At 36.9% G+C, this 24,091-nt stretch overlaps 2 protein-coding genes across 2 annotated transcripts in view; one reads left to right on the top strand and one right to left on the bottom strand.

Annotated features, from left to right (window-relative positions):
* Nucleotides 1-6,045, top strand: part of LOC127414365 (F-box only protein 11-like) — a 41,606-nt gene extending 35,561 nt beyond the window's left edge. The window contains exons 20-22 of the mRNA XM_051652346.1: nt 2,074-2,182; nt 2,286-2,384; nt 4,628-6,045. Coding sequence (XP_051508306.1) covers nt 2,074-2,182; nt 2,286-2,384; nt 4,628-4,757 — 338 coding nt within the window. The 3' untranslated portion in view covers nt 4,758-6,045. The remainder of the gene's footprint in view (nt 1-2,073; nt 2,183-2,285; nt 2,385-4,627) is intronic.
* Nucleotides 6,046-6,077: 32 nt separating this feature from the next.
* Nucleotides 6,078-15,808, bottom strand: LOC127414357 (DNA mismatch repair protein Msh6-like). Its single transcript, XM_051652330.1, has 10 exons — nt 15,550-15,808; nt 13,520-13,722; nt 13,215-13,390; nt 10,033-12,610; nt 9,444-9,736; nt 8,161-8,278; nt 7,988-8,077; nt 7,635-7,789; nt 6,626-6,825; nt 6,078-6,216 (listed from the first exon to the last, which is right to left on the bottom strand). Exons 1-10 carry the CDS (start codon nt 15,789-15,791, stop codon nt 6,135-6,137), a joined length of 4,137 nt encoding a protein of 1,378 aa, XP_051508290.1. The 5' UTR covers nt 15,792-15,808; the 3' UTR covers nt 6,078-6,134.
* Nucleotides 15,809-24,091: the final 8,283 nt, after the last annotated feature.

Raw genomic sequence — 24,091 nt, 5'->3', positions numbered from 1 at the left:
GTCATGACAATATTTTATCATCTCCATAGCATATTACGTTGAGTGCGGACTTGTTTGATTCAGAATCATCTGCTGTAAGCTGTGATATGCCATTTTCTATGTCATGTTTATTTTTCATGAAGTAATAAACTAAAATGTGATAAATTCAGTTTAACTGTTTAATAAACATTTCATATTAAACACGATAATACTCACTGTAGTTTGATCTCTGAGTGAAGCAACTTTGCTCGTATTCTACTAATCAAGACCTTTCCAAAGATATGTAGTTGAAGTCAGTTTACATGCACCTTAGCCAAATACACTTAAACTCAGTTTTTCACAATTCCTGACATTTAATCGTAGAAAACATTCCCTGTCTTAGGTCATTTAGGATCACTACTTTATTTTAAGAATGAGAAACTTACTTAGTTATTTCAGCTTTTATTTCTTTCATCAAATTCACAGTGGGTCAGAAGTTTACATACACTTTGTTAGTATTTGGTAGCATTGCCTTTAAATTGTTTAACTTGGGTCAAATGTTTTCGGTAGCCTTCCACAAGCTTCTCACAATAAGTTGCTTGAATTTTGGCCCATTCCTCCAGACAGAACTGGTGTAACTGAGTCAGGTTTGTAGGCCTCCTTGTTCGCACACGCTTTTTCAGTTCTGCCCAAATTTTCCATCGGATTGAGGTCAGGGCTTTGTGATGGCCACTCCAATAGCTTGACTTGTCCTAAAGCCATTTTGCCACAACTTTGGAGGTATGCTTGGGGTCATTGTCCACTTGGAAGACCCATTTGAAACCGAGCTTTAACTTCCTGGCTGATGTCTTGAGATGTTGCTTCAATATATCTATATATTTTCCTTCCTCATGATGCCATCTATTTTGTGAAGTGCACCAGTCCCTCCTGCAGCAAAACACCCCCACAACATGATGCTGCCACCCCCATGCTTCACGGTTGGAATGGTGTTCTTCAGCTTGCAAGCCTCACCCTTTTTCCTCCAAATATAATTATGGTCATTATGGCCAAAGAGTAAAATTTTTGTTTCATCAGACCAGAGGACATTTCTCCAAAAAGTAAGATCTTTGTCCCCATGTGAACTTGCAAACTGTATTCTGGCTTTTTTATGGTGGTTTTGGAGCAGTGGCTTCTTCCTTTCTGAGCAGCCTTTCAGGTTATGTCGATATAGGACTCGTTTTACTGTGGATATAGATACTTATCTACCTGTTTCCTCCAGCATCTTCACAAGGTCCTTTGCTGTTGTTCTGGGATTGATTTGCACTTTTTGCACCAAACTACGTTCATCTTTAGGAGACAGAATGCGTCTCCTTCCTGAGCGGTATGATGGCTGCGTGGTCCCATGGGGTTTATACTTGCGTACTATTGTTTGTACAGATGAACGTGGTACCTTCAGGCATTTGGAAATTGCTCCCAAGGATGAACCAGACTTGTGGACATCCACAATTTTTTTTCTGAGGTCTTGGCTGATTTCTTTTGATTTCCCCATGATGTCAAGCAAAGAGCCACTGAGTTTGAAGGTATCATTTTCTGGAATTTTCCAAGCTGCTTAAAGGCACAGTTAACTTAGTGTATGTAAACTTCTAACCCACTGGAATTGTGATATAGTCAATTAAATGTGAAACAATCTGTCTGTAAACAATTGTTGGAAAAATTACTCGTGTCATGCACAAAGTAGATTTCCTAAATGACTTGCCAAAACTATAGTTTGCTAATATGAAATCTGTGGAGTGGTTAAAAAATTTGTTTTAATGACTTCAACCTAAGTGTATGTAAACTTCTGACTTCAACAGTATAACACATGGCTGATCTTTTTGCTTCTTTTAAATATGATTGTTGTGATTGCAAATTATGAAAATAGAACAGTTCTACATTATCAGCAGTATTTTAGAATTGGTCAGGTCTGCTATATTCATTGTGAAGATAACAACACCTTTTTGTGCAGATCAAGCAAGTGGTTGTTTAATAATACCATATTTTAGTTTTTTCGTTATTAGTGCCCACTCTCGGCCTGGTACTGGGCCTCTCCGTGTTTAAGAGATTAATTACTAACAGTAATTTCTGTCCTTTTTGTAGATAACAAAATCATGAACAATCAAGATGCGATTGAAAAAGCTGTGAGCAGAGGTCAGTGCCTGTACAAGATTTCCAGTTACACCAGCTATCCTATGCATGATTTTTACAGGTAACGTCTCTTCTATACACCCATAGAAATATTTATGTTTGTGGCATTTTTCATGTAATTATTCCAGCTCCTGTTTCATGATTCATGTAATTTTTCCATACAGGTGTCACACCTGTAACACGACAGACCGTAATGCCATCTGTGTGAATTGTATCAAGAAATGCCATCAAGGACATGATGTAGAATTTATTAGACATGATAGGTCAGTCTCACATTCTGTAAATTTTACAATGAGTTTGCGTTGTGTTTATTACTAAACAAGATTTGTTTACAGGGGAATCTTGTGAAAACACATACTGGTCATATTTCATGGCAACATCAAAATAAATTATATTTTTGCGTAAAGAAAATTAAGCATAAGTTTAGCCTCTTTATTTCGTTTATTTTTGTTTTTTGGCATAAGAACATTTCTACCCAAATTCTCATTGATGCATTTTTTTTTTTTGTCTTGAAATAAGATATATTTAAGATAAGTTCTATAAGATCTATAAATATCAATACAATTTAAAATTGTGGTTTCCAGGCCTGGAAAAGTCACGGTAAAATAATCCTTATTCAGTAATCTGAACGACAGTAAAAATCATGGAAATGTATTAATCAAAAGGTGTGGTAACCCCAAATGCAATTGTAAAGTTCAAGTTTATATACACTGATCAGCCACAACATTAAAATCACTGACAGGTGAAGTGAATAACACTTACTATCTCATTACAATGGCACCTGTCAAGGGGTGGGATATATTAGGCAGCAAGTGAACAGTCAGTTGTTGAATTTCATGTGTTGGAAGCAGGAAAAATGGGCAAGCGTAAGGATCTGAACAACTTTGACAAGGGCCAAATTGTGATGGCTAGATGACTGGGTCAGAGCATCTCCAAATCGGCAGGTCTTGTGGGGTGTTCCCGGTATGCAGTGGTTAGTACCTACCAAAAGTGGTCCAAGGAAGGACAACAGGTGATCCGGCAACAGGGTCATGGGCACCCAAGGCTCACTGATTCGCATGGGGAGCGAAGGCTAGCCTGTCTGTCCGATCCCACAGAACAGCTACTGTAGCACAAATTGCTGAAAAACCTTATGCTGGCCATGATAGAAAGGTGTGTCAGAACACACAGTGCATTGGAGCTTGCTGTGTATGGGGCTGCATAGCCAAAGATCGGTCAGAGTGCCCATGCTGACCCCTGTCCACCGCCGAAAGCGCCTACAGTGGGCACGTGAGTGTCAGAATTGGACCATGGAGCAATGGAAGAAGATGGCCTGGTCTGATGAATCATGTTTTTCTTTTAGATCATGTGGACCGCCAGGTGCATGTGCATCGTTTACCTGAGAGATGACAGCAGGATGCACCATAGGAAGAAGGTAGGCCGGCGGAGGCAGTGTGATGCTCTGGGTAATGTTCTGCTGGGAATCCTTGGATTCTGGCATTCATGTGGATGTTACTTTAGGTAGGTGGTACATGTCAAAGATTGTTGCAGACCACATACTCCTCTTCATGGCAATGGTATTCCCTGATGGTAGTGGCCTCTTTCAGCATGATAATGTGTCCTGCCACACTGCAGAAATTGCTCAGGAATGGTTTGAGGAACATGATGAAGAGTTCAAGGTGTTGACTTGGCCTTCAAATTCCCCAGATCTTAATCTGATTGAGCATCTATGGGATGTGATGGACCAAGAAGTCTGATCCATGGAGGCCCTACCTAACAATTTACAGGACTTAAAGGATTTGCTGCTAACGTCTTGGTGCCAGATACCACAGGACACCTTCAGAGGTCTTGTGGAGTCCATGCCTCGACGGGTCAGAGCTGTCTGGTGGCACGAGTGGGATCTACACAATATTAGGCAGGTGGTTTTAATGGTGTGGCTGATCGGTGTATATATCATGGTAGTTTTTGTTCAGTGTTGGGTGTAATCTAATAACAGAGTTATTATAGTAATCTAATTCATTTCATATGCACATCTGTTTGCATTTTGTTTAAACTGAAAGGCATGCGCCCCTAATGAGTCAATGAACAAGGAGCAAATGTAGACATTTTGAATTTGTGAAAAAGTTTTTAGAAATGAACTTAAAAATAATTAGTAATGTGATTACTTCATTGAAATTGGTAATCTGTTTAAATGTTATAGTAATTAGAGTAGTAATTTGTAGTGAATTACTTTTGAGTAACATTGTATTTGTTATGCTGATTTTAATCATTAAAAAAAATTGTGTCCAGACAGAATTACATTTATCATAGTAAAATGAGATTTTTCGCATTACAATAATGAGAATTTGGGGGGAAAAATGTCCTAAAAATTGTCTTTGATTTCTTTATAGAACTAAAAATTTTCAACAGTTTTTTTTGTCATCAAGTATGATCCACCCTTACCGTTCTTCTGCTAACTGACATCTTTTTTTGCTGTTGTCGTAATTGTAACTCCTGTGACCCTAATTGAATCTCTGGTTTCCTGCAGGTTTTTCTGCGATTGTGGCGCTGGGACATTGTCGAACCCTTGCACGCTAGCTGGAGAGCCAACTCACGACACAGACACACTGTACGATTCGGCCCCTCCTATAGAGTCCAACACCCTGCAACACAACTGAAGCAGAGCGCATCAGCTAAGAGACTCTATGTGCTCAGTCCAGTGCAGACGAGATTACACGCTAGAAATAATTCAATTTTATAAGACAAAAAAAAAAAAAACTCTTTGAAAAAGGAATTAATGCATTATTGTGTACACTTGCACATGTTGAGAGGAAACATTTCTATTTAAACAAATGAAAACACAAACATAGCATTCTTTGCAAGCGATTATTTCGAGAAATGGATGGTTGCGATACTCTTGGGCAATTGTATCGTGTACCAGCGTGCCGGAAGGTGGTGACTCAGGATTTCTGGAGTAACGGAAGGCGAATGTGGATGATCGAGAGTGCAGTTCTATACGAACCTCGCACAAGCCGAAAGTCTAAGCCATACGACAGATACGGCTGCTTTAAAACCAGAACCAGAGCGTATAGACTTGCAGTGCTTCCCATGCAACCGTCAACGCGCTAGTGTATATGTATGGTAAAAAAATTACCCAGCACTTCAGTTTTGGTTTGTTTTGTTTTTTAAAGAGATGTAATTGAGTTTTGATTTTAATGCTTTCTCATGTAGTTTTGTATTTTCAAGCAAAAATCTTAAATGTACTTGAATGTCTTTATTTTATTAAGTATATTAATTTTGGAGTTGTTTTTACCTTAGTCTTGCTGTTATTGTACTCATGTCGCAGGATGTATGTTCTTTCTGTGAAAGAGATTTGAGGAAAAAAAGATTGAGAAACACTAAGTATTCTCCAGCAATGTTTTAAGTTTGACAAACGTGATGTTTATTAAAAAAAAAAAAGAAAATGTTTTCATGTGGCTGGTAGCACAACAATTTGGCCAATCCGTATTCATTCAGAAATTATGTAAAATTTTTAATTCCCGCCTGCTTATCCTGATTGGACGACAGCAGTTCGAAACTGTCCTAGAGCTTGTGGCCGTTGCGTAAAAGACGGCATGACTTGCGAAAGCATCGCGTTCTCGTGTCATTTCACTCAGAATGCCGCGAGTGAGGTGACATGCAAGCGGAAACAACATTGCTGGAGATGTTAAAAAAGGCTTCTTGCTCATTTGAAGCTCTGATGATTATCTGTACAGCTTTTTTGTGCTTCCCCCCCCATCCAACTGTATTTGGTGACTGTGGGTTCTCATACAGCCTGAATTGTATGCATGTTCCATGACATCTAGACTTAATATATTGTGAAGTACTCAATAACCATTATGTAGCTGTTAGTAATTAATCAAAAGGTTTAATTTCCTAGTCGAAGAGGAACGTGTTACATTTTTAAAAATAAACTTTATTAGATCATTTCAGTAGTGAGGAATGTTTTCTACGTGAACAGAAAAACTCATGGAATTGTAAATGGATAAGTACTAAAACAATCAAACGTTTTCCATTTACTGATTGCCGATCATTCGAACCAATATGGCGAACTGTTCACGATCAGCTCTGGGGTCTTCGGCAAATGAGCACAATTTCCTGTTGAGACAAATTTGGATGCAGATTAAGCACATTGGTATATCAAATTTTGTATAAAAGTATGGGAAATGGAAAAGTTTGTCTATAATTATTGGGTAATCTAATAAGCCTGGCGAGAAAATCTACTGAAATGTAGTCATTTGACACAAAAATTTAACACATATTTTGCTTAAAAAAAAAAAACTTTTTGTACTGCCTTTAATTTGTGCTTCTTTCAATTACTGTAATGCAAAACACCGCTGAGAATAATGGGAGTTAAAAAAATTTTTTTATTTGCCATGAAAAATGTTTAAAAAAACAAACAAACCCTAATGGTCCATTTTTAATGCATTGTTTTTAACTTTTGGTTTTGGGGAAAAATATGACCTGGACATTTTTTGTGAGATTCACTGCATCTTTAGTCACTTACTTGAATGTTCTGAGAGACACAGTGCTTCTTTCAAACTCTTTGGCTTTCTTATGGCCAGACTGGACGACCTCTTCTGGAATATTAGCCAGTCGTGCTGCATTGAAGCCGTAACTCTTGGGACACGCGCCACCAATGAACTTGTACAGGAAGGTGATGGTCTCCTGACTTGGGTCCTCGCATTCATTCTCCACCATACATGCCTGCAAGAAGCACTATTGCAGATCAATTCACCAAATACAAACATTCAAACAGTACAAAAAAGATTTACATGTCTGCTTTAGATTGGAAACCGTACAGTACTGTTATGGAAATTGATGGGACTTGTAAATTATTTTGTGGTAATCAATATTATGCCACAAATGCTGTCGACTGAGCTTAACTTGTATTAAACCCGTATATATACACACGTGATTCTCCTCGAATAACAATGCTGCCAATGACCACAGATAATCATTTTGACTCGTCCCTCAGTTTGTTAAAACAAGCAAACATTTACAGTAATGGACTTGCAATAGAAGTCTATGGGCAAGACATTCCAGAGTTTTAAAACGTGCAGCTTGTATTTTTGTTGAATCAACATGTTCTTCCATACAAAATGTTTTTGTTACTTGAGCTGTAAAGTTCTATTAATTGTCCTTTTATCAATGGGACTGCTTTTCCAGGTGAATGAACCAACATAGTTCATATGGGTGGAGTTTGCTTAATGTAAACAGTAATTTGCAGATAGCTCCATCACGTCCCTTTCTGGTGTCCTTGAGTGTGTTGTGTGTCTGTATCATACAAAGTAATTGGCCTTTACGTGGTCATGACAGGAACTAAAAGATTGGAATACTGTATGCCAAGAGACCTAGGTAATAAGATTTTATCACACTAGTCTCATGTTAAGTCTTGTGGTGGTACAACAGACTTCCATTGTAAGTACATTACTGTTAACGTGATTTTTGAAACTGAGGGATGACTCGACTTTTTAGCCAGTTTCAGATTACATTATCACAGTGATAAAACTGACCATGTGTCCGAGTCTCACGGCAGGATCTTGGGCGTGGTCCTCCACCAGTGCATGGTAATGTGTGGAGAACAAGGTGCGGCAACAGATCTTCTCGGACAACTCTTTCACAACTGCACTCGCAATGGCCGTACCGTCATATGTGGCCGTACCTCTGCCTGCATTTGAGGTTTTCAGTTTAGGCCAATTTATTTTGTGTTAGCACAAAGGGATAATTCACATGAAAAAAAATATATATATACAGGTTTGGAACAAAATTAGGGTGAATAAATTATGACAGAATTGACTTTTTTTGGGTGAACTATCCCTTTAAATATCAAAGTTTAGCATGTAAATGAATTCATTACGAAATTTACCCAGTTCATCAAGAAGTACGAGGGAATGCTTGGTGGCATGCAGCAGAATGCTCGCTGTCTCGCTGAGCTCTACAAAGAATGTGCTCTCACCTAGAAAACAGTGGACGTGAGTATCCCGAGTAAAGTGTACTCATGAAGTCGTGACAGGAAGAAAGTACCAAGTGGTAACCTACCACTCATGATGCGATCAGAGGCACCAAGGCGAGTGAAGACTCGGTCCACAGGGGTAAGATGTAAACTCTCAGCTGGCACAAAACAGCCCAACTGGGCCAAGATCACCACCAGACCACACTTAACAAGATACATTGTTATACACAACATTTTTAGAGTGGGCCCCAAAAAGTATTTGGACACTTAAGTCACACTTGTACAAATCTGAATGCCATTGCATCTAGAGGTAGACCGATATATCGGTTTTACCGATTAATTGGTGCCAATAGTCGCTTTTTGGAACTATCGGTTATCGGCAAAAATCTTTTTTTTATTTTTTTTATTCCTCATCAATAAACCTCATCTGGTGCAATATATCTACAAAAACTCTTCCTCTGGTGATTATTTAGGCTATAAAAAGTCTAAAAATTTGGTAGATACTTACATGTAGATCATTGTAACGGTGCCCAGTGTCTGTCATTTCACAATAAGAGTCCCCATGTATTTGGGGCTTGTTTATAGTTAAAAGTCCTGCACTATGCACCAAATCTTAATTTTTCTGGTTATTGGGATTATGGTTGCATAATAAACTGCTTTTTGGGAATTTATTCATTTAAGAATTGTGTAGCCTCAATGTCTGTTCCCGTAATAGCAAGGAAATACTAAGAAATGTTTTATCATTCTATAAATTGATAAAAAAAATAATAATATTGGCCGATTAATTGGTTATCAGCCTTTTCCACTATCTTAGTTATCGGTATCGGCAAAACCCACTATCGGTCAACCTCTAATTGCATCACATATAAAATATCAAACCAAGTGGCATTTAATTAAGAGAATGCGCATGCACACTTTTTAGGAAGCTGTAAAAAGAGACTAAGAACAAATGTCTAACTAAACTAAAAGATCCTGCATTATATTGTCTTTACACTTCACAGAAAGTTTCAACTTTAATTTGGTTGCAAACCGTACAGAAACCTGCATTACATAAAGATAAGTCCAAACCACATCCTTCTTCCTGCCTTAGCAACTGTTCATTATAGGGTTGAGTTTTCCTAAATGATTCTCTCAAGTCAACTCCCTAACAAAAGTACTTTGGTAGTACCTTGTTGAATGATTACCATATTAGAATTCCATAGTATTTACATGGTACTCCCATGTTCTTCTAAGAATAGCATGGTATTACAATGGTACCATTTCTAAAAACATAGCAATACCATATTTTGGTACCATATATAAGATAGATATCATCTTGAAAAACTATCATAGTATTAAGAGTGCATTGGAAATGATTACCCACACTCACCTGCCTCATTAGGGTAGACTTGCCTCCCATGTTTGGCCCAGTGACTAGTACACACGGAGCAAGTGCTTTATTGTTATCTTGAACCTCTACTTCCTCACTGCCAGGACAACCAATGAAAATGTCATTTGGGATGAAGTCATCACCGAAGAAAGTCTTGGTGACACATGGGTGACGAGACCCTCTCAGATCCAGGAAGGGGGAAGACTGAGACCCATCCCCTGGGAGCACTATCTCTGGTCTTGCCATGGGTCCATCACCGCTCTGACTATACCGGGACATGCTCAACAGCACGTCTGCAATGAACAACAGAAGTATCATAATGCACTTTCAAACTCACAATAGCTATTGAGCTGTTTAAAATGTACAACTCTCAAGTAATATTCTGGGTTCAATACAAGTTAAGCTCAATCAAAAAATTTGTAGCATAATGTTGATTACCACAAGTTACAGTAACAGTAAGGCACTTATAAGGGAAGTGAATGGGGCCAGTTCATAAACATTAAAATACACATAATTTCAAACAAGACTTAAACACTGTAACTTTAAACAAAACATGAGTAGAAAAAATCAGAAGAAAATTTTCTCTTACCAAGTACAGCCATGCATTCCACAGCAGTTTGCCAGTCTTTGTAATTCTTGTCAAAATTGTAGAAGAGTCTTCTCATGCAGTCCTTCAGTGCAGCATCTCGTTTGTCCTCCCAACTCTGTAGCTCTGAAAACATCTGCTCGATCTCTTTGGTCGAGTACCGTTTCCAGCCTTTCTTGGTGGATCTCACCTCGTACTCCTCTGGTACGCTCCTTTCAGAAACACTGTCGGGAACTTCTAGTTGGTATCGGTTCTTTCCCGTCCCCCAATAAGCCAGAGTCTTACAACCCAATCTCTTTTTCTGTCGGTCCAGGTATTCCTGCAAGCCACTCTCAGAGTCTTTAATTCCGCTGAGGGCCAGGTCATACTCTGGGTCGAAGCCAGCTTTTGGAGTGATGACGCCTGTGGTGCGAGCTTTCTGATGGTCGAAAGCTGTGTCCCAATGTTTGAGCTCTGGCGAAAGGTCTGGGAAAAGTCCATCTTCATTTTCAGTTTTTAGAAGCACTACCTGTCGTAGTAGTTTCGATCGGAAGGCTTCCGCAATGGGCTCCATGATCAACACAACTTCTTTCATGACTTTGAAGCCCTCAAGTGCCGCAAGAAAATCAGTGATCTTTCGCTTGCTGTAGACAACCTCCTCGTACAGAACGGCACGGGAGTCCGGGTGGTCCTGACCTTTCAAAGGGGTACCCATGCTGTGGATTTTACTCAGAAGTCTTTCAAGATCTGGGAGCTTCTTCAGCAGGTCTGTAACTTCGGTAGCTTGGGATGGTGCACCCATCAGGTCCTCAAGAGCATCTAACCGATCCCCAATAGAAGATGGATTGCAAAGAGGGGCGCAGAGCCATTGCTTCAGCAGTCTCTTGCCAAAAGGAGTGCAACACATGTCCAATTGATCAAGTAGGGTACCCTCTTGACCCCCAGAGCTATTCTGATAGATCTCAAGATTGGCAAGGGTCACCCCATCCAGAACCATGCGTTGACGGGTCTGGGCAAAAAAACATGACGCCCCTCCGGCCTGCTCCATCTCCACATCCACAGGTACATACTCCTCAAAGTTGCCCATGGAAAGAAGCTCCTGGTCCACAAGACACTTCTTGAGGTAGAACATACAGCCCCCAAGTGCTGAAAGGGCTAGTTCATATCCCTTCTTTGGAGTCAGACATAGAGAGTCACTTTCGGAAGTCATCGCTTTGAGAGTTGAAGGGAGCAATGATCCACCTTCATCGTTGCCCATCCCTGGACTTTCTTTGAAGTATTCTTCCTCGGCAAGGACCTTGAGGGTCTTTTGGGCATCCCAAAACTGTGAACCAACACTGAGTCCTTCCTGTAGAGCAGACGACAAGATGGCCTTAAAGATTTTGAGTGTCTCAGCAGATGGGTTGCCCTTTTCAAACAAAACCTGGGCTGGGGAATAGTGTGCCACCAATGTACGCATACGGGAACAGTGTCGGTCATCCTGGAACTGACCGACATGGAAGCGTCCCACAGAGGTATCGATAAAGCAGACCCCATAGATATGCCCATGACCTGCGCTCTCTTCCTCACTCTTCTCTTTAATACTCAGCAGATACTTGCTTTGAGTTTCTGATGGAGCACCATCAAGGACACTGTAAGTCTGAGTGCCACGCGTGATGATTCTGCAAACTTCTCGCTTGACTACGCGGTCAAACTTGGTGGGACGTGCCATTGCTTTACATCGTGCCTCCATCATCTCGGGAGTCTCGGTTTGCTCGATGCGAGCCACTTTATAGCCCTTTTGCACAAGTACATCTGAGAAACGTCCAAAGCCAATCTCTGGGAAGCCAGAATGGGCCCATGTACCCTTCATGAAGGTAAGACCCAATTCGTTGACGCTAATCACAGCATCCATGTGGTAGAGCTCATAGAACTTACCAACTTTGTAGAACAGAACGGTATCAAACATCTCTGACTTAAGTTGCCACCAACGGCGCATGCCCGGTGTTGCTCTGTTAAGAAAGTCTTCGGGTACGTATAGAGTTGTGGGGTCATAGTTTTCGTCAGTCTGACGTTTGCGCTGTGCATCCCTTCTCCGGCCGTCCTGAAGCCACTCGAGTTTTTCATGGTCCCACACGGTGGAACCTCCATCCGCTCCACCCGTACTGTTACTATTTTGACTGTCAAAGTTGTCTGGGGCAGAGAAAGCAGATAATCGTGACTTGGTATCAGATGCCAAAGAGGGAAGTGCAGCAGGTGCTCGTTTAGGGGTATCTGAGGAAGTTGACTTGTTCTTTGATTTAGCAGGCTTCTTGGAAGTGTGTTTACGCTTCACTGGTTTTACAGGACTGTCTGGTTCTGTATCTGGCTTGCTCTCTTTTTCCTCAGTACCACTACTCACTCCATCCTCCTCATCAACATCATCATCCTCGCTGCTACCTCCTGCCTGATCAGGTTTGAGCTCTTCACCAGAATCATCGCTGTCAGATGCCACTACAATGCGACGGCGCTTGGACTTGTGACCCTTTTCAGCTGCAGCACGAGATGTACGTCGGCTGGGCTTCACCTTTTCCTCCACCTCTTCCTCAGACATTTCCTCATCCGATATGGTTAATTTCTCAACCTATAACAAAATATTACATTTCATGCTGCAATTAATATTATTCATTTGTTAATATATTATTAAAGTGAAGATGAAGATAAATTAATTAGAAATAAATTATCTGGCAAAATGTTACATCTAATGACATTTCAACCAATTACACAACAATCAAAAGGCTACAATAAAAGTTTAATAGTTGTTTTATACAAATTACAACTCCTCGAATAATTTCTAAGTGCATAAGAAAGATGTTTTTTTACTCAGTAGAAAAAGCCTTCATGTGGAACAAAATTATTTGACAGATAACGATTAACATTAATAATTAAGAATGATGTTGATATAAATTTTAAGATCTGATTTCTTTATTAAAGTGCTAGTTTACCGAAATATCTAAATGTCTTTCATCTTTTACTCACCCTCATGTCATTGCAAACCGTTCTGACTTTCACAGAAGAAAGCAAACATTGCAGGTGTGAACAGCACACGGATAAGTAAATGGTGAAATATTCTTTTAACACTTGAAATGTACATTTACTATGAATTGAAATTGAAAATGTACCATTGCTTATCAAATGAAATATTTCTTTTTGTGACTATTAATCATCTTTTGTTCTACTGGGCTTACCTCCATATCCACTTCATCCTCCTCTTCCTCATCCGAGAGATCCATGCACACTGGCATCTTCAGTCTCTGCTCAGGACTGTCCTTCATCGCAACATCTGCCAGCTCCATCGCCTTATGGATCACAGGCTTTCCACTGAAGAACACACCACCTGATTTGGCATCTGCGCTATCAGAGCCTTGAAAGGACAGCAAAATACATGTAAATGTCAGAAAGAATCACATTTGCACAATACACAATACATCAACTTTTATGAGAAAATGAAGCTGAAAAAATAACATTCCCCTGTAAATAAACTGTTATTCACCTTGATAATCTCTTATGTACTTAGTGTTAACCCAGCCTCGTGTTGGTGGCTCATTAAAGAAGTGAACATGAAGTCTCTGATCTTGGTCGCGGCCCCTCATCTGCTGTCCGGTCAGAGGTTGCGGAACAACCATACAGGGCCACCAGGGATAGCCTTCCATCTTGGCCCATACCAAAGTACCAGCACTAAACATGGAGGAAGAACTAAAGGGGAAAAACATTGAACTTTATTTGTGAGACACACATATGCGTAATACTCCTCATATGCTTTTTGAATACATTTATATTAGCTGTCATCTGCAAACAAATGATGCTACAACTTCACAGAAATAACTTTCTTAACTGTTTTTCCAATCACTTTTAACTAACTCGTCCAAATATAATTTTTATGAAATGCACTGACATTCATAAATTTTTTAGTGTGGCATAAATGTCCAAATATGTCTTGGGGCCACTGTAAGGATTCATAGTTCAGTAAGAAGTAACTATACATTTTATGAATCTAACTAATTCAAGAATACAGTGAGGCACTTACAATGGAAGTGAATGGGGCCAATTTTTGGAGGGTTAAAAGGCAGAAATGTGAAGATTATCATTTTATAGAAAAACTTACATTAATTCTTCTGTTAAAACTCGTGTATTATTTGAACTGTTAAGTTGTTTATATCCTCGACAAAGTTACAAAACTGAATATAACTTCACACAGAAAAGGTTAGTAAGTGATTATATGACACTAAAATTATGGTTACACATATCATTTATGTCTTGTGGCTATACTTTTGAAATACTAGTGAGTATTTTAATGTTTACAGATTGGCCCCATTGACTTCCATTGTAAGTGCATCACTGTAACCTCGATTTTTGCAGAATGAGGGATGACTCGCAATACATTTTTGTGGTAATCAACATTATGCCACAAATGCTGTCGATTGAGTTTAACTTGGATTGAACCCGGAATATTCCTTTAATTTCAGATATTAACTGAATGATTACCATATTCATGTACCATGGTATTTACATGGTACTTCAAGGTATCTTGGTAATATTTCAATACCATGGTATTCTCTGATGTATAATACTATTTTACATAATACCAGAATTATCCTCACGGTTGTATCTGAAAGCCATAGTATTACCAATGTAATATTCCAAAAAAAAACAAAAAAAACATGGTATTACTATGGTAATATGCCCCCAAAAATGTGGTATTACTATGGTAATATGCCAAAAAAACAAACATGGTATTACTATGGTAATATATATATATATATATATATATATATATATATATATATATATATATATATCATATATAAAACATGGTATTACTATGGTAATATGCAAAAAAAACATGGTATTACTATGGTTATATATATATATATATATATATATATATATATATCTATACAACATGGTATTACTATGGTAATATGCCCCCAAAAATGTGGTATTACTATGGTAATATGCCAAAAAAAACAAAAAAAACATGGTATTACTTTGGTAATATGCAAAAAAAAAAAAAACATGGTATTACTATGGTATATATATATATATATATATATATATATATATATATATATATATATATATATATATAAAACCATAGTAATACCATGTTATATATATATATATATATATATATATATATATATATATATATATATATATATATAAAACCATAGTAATACCATGTTTTTATATATATATATATATATATATATATATATATATATATATATATATATATATATATAACATGGTATTACTATGGTAATATGCCAAAAAAAAACAACAACAAAAAAAAAACATGGTATTACTATGGTAATATGCCAAATAAAACATGCCAACACAATGGTACTTCTTTTGTAAGGGTTATTTATGACATAATCCAATCTCCCGGAATAAAATGAGAGAGAGAGAGAGAGAGAGAGAGAGAGACAGAACTTGTAATGAACATAATTTCCAGTTTCTGTCTGGTCAAACAGCATGCAACGTGCTTATGAAATATAAATCATACAGGTTAATTTATACCTCTCCTTTGCAGCGACTGCTTTTCCCCCGAACAGTTTTGCATGTCCAGTTTTTGCCTGAGATTTAACAGGTTTTGATGGAGGTTTCTTACAGTTGACTTTCTCCTCTTCTTTAGGTGAGGTGTTGGACTTTCTCCCAGCTGAGGACAGATCTGCGTTAACTGGGGATGGGTTGGATTTGGCCTGAACCGCAGGAGGAGGCGACTTTGTGAAGAAATTAAAGAGGGAGCTTTGCTTCGCCATGTCTCCAAAGGCTGCTGTGCAATATACTGTTTAATTAATCCAAAAGGTAATTCATATATTCCATTCCAGCAATGACAGTCCTGACTGGTTTATTGTGGAACAGACAGTTTCACGGGAAAACGCTCCCAGTGCCACAGCAAGGAACGGGAAGAGGCGGGCCGTGTGACGTCATGAGTGTATGGGCCAATAGGATTTTCTGTGTATCCTTTTACACTATCCACGTGGCTGAAATGTCAGTGTTTTTTTGTTTTGTTTTGTTTACAATGAACTTCATTGTGAACACAATCACAAATACAACCAAACAAATATAACCACAAATATAAATGTTCGAAAATTCATATTCAGCAAATCATAATAGAAATGAGCACAAATGCAATTAAGAAATAGACATGATGATGAGCTAGGCGATGAACTTGCTTTTATGTTTACAGATTTTGAACATTTATATTCATAATGTTCAGTGTTGGGTGTAACGCATTACTAAGTAATTCATTACTGTAATTAAATTACTTTTTCATTGAAAAAAAAAAGTAAAGTAAGGGATTACTCTTAATTTTTCAGTAATTTAATTACAGTTACTTCTGATGTAATTGCGTTAAATATGGTATTGACTCTATAACAATTCTATATAAAAATAGTTGAATTTAAAATCAAAATTTAATGTCTAATGTTAAAATGTACGTTTTTTTAATTTAACGCTGCCCCCTTAAATTCTTTGGCCAGTTCATGAATAATTTATTTGATGTTATATGATTTATTTGAAATAATTAAAGGAACAGTTTCATGTCTATCCTTGTATTTTCCATCTGGTCGAGGTTGATAAGAGTTTTAGAAAGTAATTATGTAACAAGTAATGCAATTACTTTTCAGACAGAGTAATTAGTACAGTAATCTAATTACACTGTAGAAGATGCAATTAGTAGTTAGTAATTAATTACTTTTTTAGAGTAACTTTCCCAACACTGGTAATGCATAATCTAAAAAAAATAAGTAAAATAAAGAAAGCCGCATTCATATTTCACATTTGTTTTCTTTTTTCTTATTTTAGACATTCGTACACTAGAATGTATAATATTTTAGATCTAATTATTCCAATGATTCTTACCTGAAATACACAAAACGCTCAATAATTAATAAAACGATAACAAAAATAGCCTAATCCAGTAAATGATTGTGATTGGCAGATCCTGATCAGCGCGGAGAAATGCAACTAGTACCACACGACAGCACCGTTTCATTGACACTGAACTGAAAATACACATTTAATGATTGAATTTTGATATAGATGAACATACTTTAGGATATGAGACTGTAAGCATGTATTAATATTATTATTATTATTATTATTATTTATTTATGTATTTATTTATATAGTTTTGTAAATTTCACGATGCAGCATATTCTTATGAAAGTTATGGGATGGGCCAGGCACAGAAAGAGGTAAAAAATGATAATTATTATGTTATGTGGGTTTCCTTTTGCACCAGCAGTATTGGCCCAATAAAAAAATTTACAAAATCATAGTAGGCTTTAGACGCATTAGACCTGCTCATTCTTTTATTACTACTTTTTATGCATTTTACAATATAAAAGTAATCCAAACTGTGACATAACACAAAAAGAAGTATGGAAATTATGTGGTGATCAAACTATGTTAAGCAAATCAGATCTATCTTATATTTGAGCTTCAAAGTAGCCATCCTTTGTCCCGATTATAGCTGCGGCCCTGTGATATAGTGGTTTTCATTCAGATTACTCAAGTCTTTTTAATTCGTTCACCTAATTCAGTCACCATTTCTGCAAAATACATCTTTACTAGGTGGCAACAAATGACGTTGTTTTTATGTGTTATCAGAGAGTTTGAAATCATGAAATTATCAACGATAAAAAAGAAAAATAAATAAAAAAAAAACAGTGAGTTGTTCACGACCGAAACAATGGAAGTGATCGAGAATGATTTGTTCACTTAAAAGATTTATGTCAAAAACGTTGATTCGTTCACGGATGACACACTAACTGGGATGCTTATAAAGAGCACCTGTTATGGTTTTTAAACGTGCCTAATTTTGTTTTAAAGGTCTCATACAATAGATTTACATGCATCCGAGGTCAAAAAACACTTTAATTTGCTCATAATTTAAATTGCAGCATTACCTTTATTCCCCAGTGTCAAAAACGACTCGTTCAATGATCGGTTCTAAAGGATTCATTCTAAACTCCTCCTTTCAGAGAGCCTACTCTGCTCTGATTGGTCAGATGTCCCAGTCTGTTGTGATTGGTCTACCGCTTAGTGTGGTGTTTGAGGGCGGGTCAAAGCTGTTCGCGAGCAGCCAATGAAGACCAGAGGCGGGTTTTTTGTTACCATATTACGTAGGTTAGTACAAGGAAGTAAGTCTGGAATTACTAAAGACTCGTTTCAGGTGTTCAGAATCGGTTCTTTCTTTTGGGAGTCATTAACTCCATTTGTCGTGCACTTTGATTTTTTGAAACTTTGCAGACTTTTTTACATTCACAAACAGCTATATAACACACTACATGAAAGGTCATATTTGAAAAACCATAATAGGTGCTCTTTAAAGTGTATGCTGGACACTAGTTGACAGTTTTGTTGACTCTTTACTATCTGATCCAACTCATCATTTAAAAAAAAAAAAAAAAAAAAAAAGAAAATGGCACATCGACGCATGGTTGTGCTGTAACCAAAGACTGTTTAGCACAAGAAGGACCACTTAATAAAATGAATGGGAGAAATTGGAATGCCCAGTATGGCGAATGTAGAATATAAAGTCCCGCCTTACAGGTAAAAGATGTCATTTGTCAGTCAACTCAAGAACGCGCATGTGCATGAGCTGGACCAGCCTGAAAAATATTGTTTTTTTTAGGGTGATCTGAGCTAAAGAAGCACATTTTATGATACTGTTATTGTAAGACTTTACTGCTTATCTGAAATATGTTCTTTGGTCGTAATCTTGACCAACCGTTTTGGAGATTTCGGTCTTTCCACATTCAAGTAGATAGGAGCTGTACTTTAATGCCGCTTGTTTACATAGAAAATAACTGCCCGGGAGCGTCCCAAAGATGGCTGCCGAGTGAACTGACTTGCTTTAGAAGAGACTTTGGTAGTAACTAAACATGACAGTGCGGCATTTTCGAAATAACGCGAAAGTGGGCTAGAATTCGAGCTTCTGGGGAGGTGAAGATCATTTTCGATTTGTTCGAGCATATTAGAAAATGGTTGCATAGGATAGGCACTATTTGTTCATCTGCTCCTCTTAAAGGAGAATTACTGAAAAACACGCTCGTTTAAACGAATATTCAGGGTTTATACAAGTTAAACTCAATTAACAGCATTCATAGGATAATGTTGAATACCACAAAAATAATTTAAAAAGAGGCACTTACAATAGAAGTGAATGGGGCCAGTCCGTAAACGTTAAAATACTGTTTTGAAAGTATAGCCACAAGACATCAACAATATGCATGTTAACATGATTTTAGTGTGATAAAATCACTTACTAACATTTTCTGTGTAGCTGTATCCAAATTTACAACTTCATTGCCATGATGACGTAATGTTGTGAACACTAAAACGATAGTAAAAATTACAATTTAAACCATTTACAGCTCAAATAATACACACGTTTGAACTGAATAATTAATATAAGTGCTTTTATGAAAAATATGGCATAATGTTGATTACCACAAAAAATTTTTTTCGAGGTTACAGTGAGGCACTTACAATGGAAGTGAATGGGGCCAGATTTTTGTGTGTTTTTTAAAGCACAAATGTGAAGCTTATAATTTTTATAAAAACACTTACATTAATTCTTCTGTTAAACGCATGTATTAATTGAGCTGTAAAGTTGTTAAAATAGTCATTTTTGTTGGTCATTTTAGGGTTTTAGTGTTCACAGAGTTACGTTATCATGGCAACGAAATTGTAAAATTGAATACACAGAAAAGGTTAGCAAGCAATTTTATCACAATTAAATAATGTTAACACGCATATTGTTTATGTCTTGTGTCTATACTTTTGAAACGGTGAGTATTTTAACGTTTACCGATTGGTACCATTGACTTCCATCGTAAGCGCCTCACTGTAACACAGATTTTGCTCTCTTTTTTTAAGAAAAGAAAGGACGAGTAGAAATTCATTTTTGTGGTAATCAACATTATGCCACAGATGCTGTCGATTGAGCTTCACTTGTATTAAACCCGGAATATTCCTCAACAGAGGGAGCAATGCTTGGCTGAGGTAATGACAGAAGAACAAACTACATCTGGAGTTAATTCATACTAAATAAGGACAAATCTAAATGTGACATTTATTATAATGGATTTGTTTGTAAGTTTATTTAAAGTTCATTTAAAGTATTTAAATTTGTTAAAACATTTATAATATTCTGTAATTGTTGTTAATAAATGATAGCCTCACACAAATTTAACTATGGTTTTACTATGGTAATATTGTAGTAACCATGACTGTTTTAACCATGGTTAATTTTGTCGTTACTATAAATATCATGGTTAAACTATGATTACTGTCACTGGTCTATAATATAGATACTGTATAAAGATCAGAGGTTACTGTAGTAAAACCATGGTTCATTTTCGTAAGGTTAAACAAAACAGAAGTCTAATTAATTTCCATTTCAGGCCTATAAATGTAATATGGATTTGTAAAATAATACTTAAAATGACCCATTTTCCCAGGAATTAGCAAAAAAAAAAACAAAAAAAAAACACGTAATAGAGCTATTGGCATTGGTATCGACCATATTGGCCTTGATACTACTTGGTATCGTATCGAAAAGAAAATAAGTGGTATCGCCCATCCCTACTTTCAGAGTTTCCAAACCAATCTCACGAAAAGTCGTACATAATTTACGAGGTGGCTATTTCGTGTGATAGTGCGAACAACATAGCGAACAACATAGTACGATGTTGTTCGCATAAACTCGTACGAATTCATTACGTGCAAATTCCCGGATGTCTAATGCGGAAGTAAGCGCTAGTTTCGCGCACGAGGCGTTAAGGACATACTTATTAATATTATGCCCTTACCCAAACCCCTTATCTAAACTTAACCAATCAGTAGAGTGTGTAAACATGATAGGAAACTGTTGTGTGTGACAGAAACAAGTAATTGTCGCGTATTAGATAAAAACGATGTCCAGCGACGTCACTGGCTGTAGTGAAAGTCATAGGAATTCAAACGAGTGTAGTCGCACCATATCATACGAATTAGCCAAATTTAGAAAAGTCGTGCGAGTCCTAACGATTATGCCGTGAGAGTCGGTGTTCAGGAACTGACAGACTGAGGTATAAATGTACAGGCTAACTTGCTAATACGAAGTGCCATTAGGAGGAAACCTATTGTTTTTGTTAGTATTCTTCTTCTTCTTATTATTCCTGTAGCTCTAAATTGCCCAATAACTCAAGATCTCCTTGGTAAAAAGTTTTGAAATTTGGCACATTGATACTACAGGCCACGAGTAACTACCACACCAAAAATGGCCCACGTGAGCCTATAGGTGGCGCTACAGGCCCCAATTTTCCATTTTCAAAGTGAAGCCATTTCCACCCCATAAGTCCAACATTTCTGAAAAATGGTATATATATGCCTAATTTCTCATAAGGAACAAAAAAGCCTATAGAACCCATAAAGTCTGCCATGATGGATTTTCCTGTACAATACAAATTTGTCCAAAATTACAAAAATCTACTCCTCCTGAACCATATATCTCCAATTGACTTGAAACTCGGTATGTATGTGTAGGATACATGTCTTTCAATTTGATATTTAGCAAAACTGAATACAATACAAAGTGGCTGAAAGGTGCGCATTTATGTAAATGTCCACATTGTCTCAATATCCATATGTCCAAAAAATCTAATGCCATTCTGACTAATGTTTTTTCCAACCTAACAGGCTTCAAGATGACATCACTCTGAAGTACTGTGCACAATTTCACCTTGATATGTCAAAAGATGACAGAATTACAGTTTACTATTTTTTATTGCTAATGCTAAAATAATGCTTTACAAATCCGCTAGTCATAAAACCGATACCATTTCATATGAAGACTCTTTTTTTGTTTAATAACAAATTAATTAAATGTTGTGTACATGTGTGAAGTACATGTCTCTACCATGTCAATTTTTACATAATTTGCAGTTTTGAGGAATCCGCATCGCTGCTTGCAGCTTTAATTAATGATTGTAATTATAAATCATACAAATACAAAGGTATATATAATTATAATAAATAAATAGTACAAATAATAATGAATAAGTAATACTAATACTTAATTAAATAATACGTTTTGGGGGATTACACATAAACATGTAAAAAAATAAATAATAATAATTGAGAATATGAGGCACGCTTATAACAATGCAGGTTTTGTTTACATCAAGCCATTTGATGTACTCGGATATTAGTGTTGTTGTTTTTTTAAAGGATAGTGTAATTATATTTCACAGCCATTTGGATGACTTATGTGTATTCTTATTTGGTGATTACCACTTGCACTAGTCTATCAGTTTGGATGTCATAGTGTTGTTTTTTTTGGTTTTTTTCCATCAGGTAGAATATTTAATTTTGCCTCGCCCTATCCTATAATAGTCTCTTCCTTTAAATGGATTTGTTTGGCATCTTTGAAGCGTAATTGCTGTTTATTTAATATGTTTCCCTGTAGCAGTCAAAGTGACGTACTGTACAGTGGCTGCCCAATGTTGTGTGTGCTAATGTGTGAGAGAGAGAGTTCCCTTCTTCCTCTAGCTGGTGTCTTCCACCCATTCTCGTTTCGAGCCCTTTGGCAGAGAGACGTTTCCATAAATGTAATTATGGAGCAACCTAAAGTTAAGTACTCAACACTTGCGATGAACTCAATAACTCTCTAGTTTCTGGGTCACCACTTTGGGATTGGGAAAGTATCACCTTTTTCACTTGCAGCCCGGATCCTTAATAATTTAACTACAACCACTCGATAGTAGTGGTAAAGACTGCAGAGGATATTAAGGGGTTTACAGGGATAGTTCACCCTAAAATGAACATTTTGTTATCATTTACTCACCCCCATGTCATTCCAAACCCATATGGCTTCCTTTCTCCCATGAAACACCAAATGTTAAAGGAATATTCCAGGTTCAATTCAAGTTAAGCTCAATCAACAGCATTTGTTGATTAGCACAAAAATGTATTTCAACTCGTCCCTCCTTTTCTTAAAAAAAAAAAAAAAAAAAAAAATGCAAAGATCAAGGTTACAGTGAGGCACTTACAATGGAAGTGAATGGAACCAATTTCTAGAGGGTTTAAAGGCAGAAATATGAAGCTTATCATTTTAGAAAAGCACTTACATGAATTCTTCTGTTTAAACTCGTTTATTTTTTTAGCTGTAAAGTTGTTTAAAGATTTATGGTTCGTTGACATTACATCGTCATGACAACGAAATTGTAAAATTGCTATAACTTTACACATTAAAGGTTAGTAAGTGAATTTATCACATTAAAATCATGTTTACATGTATATTGTTTATGTCTTGTGGCTATAGTGAGTATTTTAATGTAAAAAAAAAAAACAGAAAAAAATTTACCCATTGACTTCCATTGTAAGTGCCTCACTGTAACCCAGCTTTTTGCTGTTTTTAAAGAAAAGGAGGAATGAGTCAAAATTAACTTTTGTTGTAATCAATATTATTTCACAAATGCTGTCGATTGAGTTTAACTTGTATCGAACCCGTAATATTCCTTTACACAGAATGTTCATAATGCATTTTGAGTTCTAAAAATGACAAAAAAGCTCCATTAAAGTTGTCCAGAATGGAATTTATGCTGTCATTCGCTGCTAATCTTGTCCTTCGCTCATTTGCATTTGTGCACATTCAAACTTGCCACTTCAAGGCCTGTCGCACCATGATGTTCAGTCACGTAAACAATGATGTTCCATGAAAGTAAACATCAAGACATGTTGCGGCAGTTTTGAAGCAGCAAGTTTGCAAGTACGCAAATTTGAGAACTATGGCTAGGTTATAGGTTATACAGCCATAGATTATGAGCAAATAACAAAACCTGGTCTCATAGAATCACGTTACTATACCTACATTTTTGCAAAATGATTTTTACATGTCTCGTTGTACGTGAAATGAACACTAGAGGCGCTACAACAACGATGACTTTATTTACGTTCACACAAATCACATGTAAAATGGCAGATTATCAATTCATAAACACTTTTTGCTCTGTTCCTCACAGAATGCTATCTTATGACATCTAAACACTTTTACTGTAGTGCATGA

This window comes from Myxocyprinus asiaticus, chromosome 23 (genome assembly GCF_019703515.2).
Source record: "Myxocyprinus asiaticus isolate MX2 ecotype Aquarium Trade chromosome 23, UBuf_Myxa_2, whole genome shotgun sequence".
Taxonomy (NCBI): Eukaryota; Metazoa; Chordata; class Actinopteri; order Cypriniformes; family Catostomidae; genus Myxocyprinus; species Myxocyprinus asiaticus.
Note: the sequence above shows the minus strand (reverse complement) of the source record. Positions and strands in the feature narration are given on the sequence as shown.

Coding starts and splice junctions, on each gene's coding strand:
- LOC127414357 (XM_051652330.1), bottom strand. CDS start 15,791: ATGGCGAAGCAAAGCTCCCTCTTTAATTTCTTCACAAAGTCGCCTCCT. Junction 9,737..10,032: donor GGAATGCATGGCTGTACTTG/GTAAGAGAAAAT, acceptor TGTTCATTGCAG/ACGTGCTGTTGAGCATGTCC. Junction 8,279..9,443: donor AGTCTACCCTAATGAGGCAG/GTGAGTGTGGGT, acceptor TATCTTGTTAAG/TGTGGTCTGGTGGTGATCTT.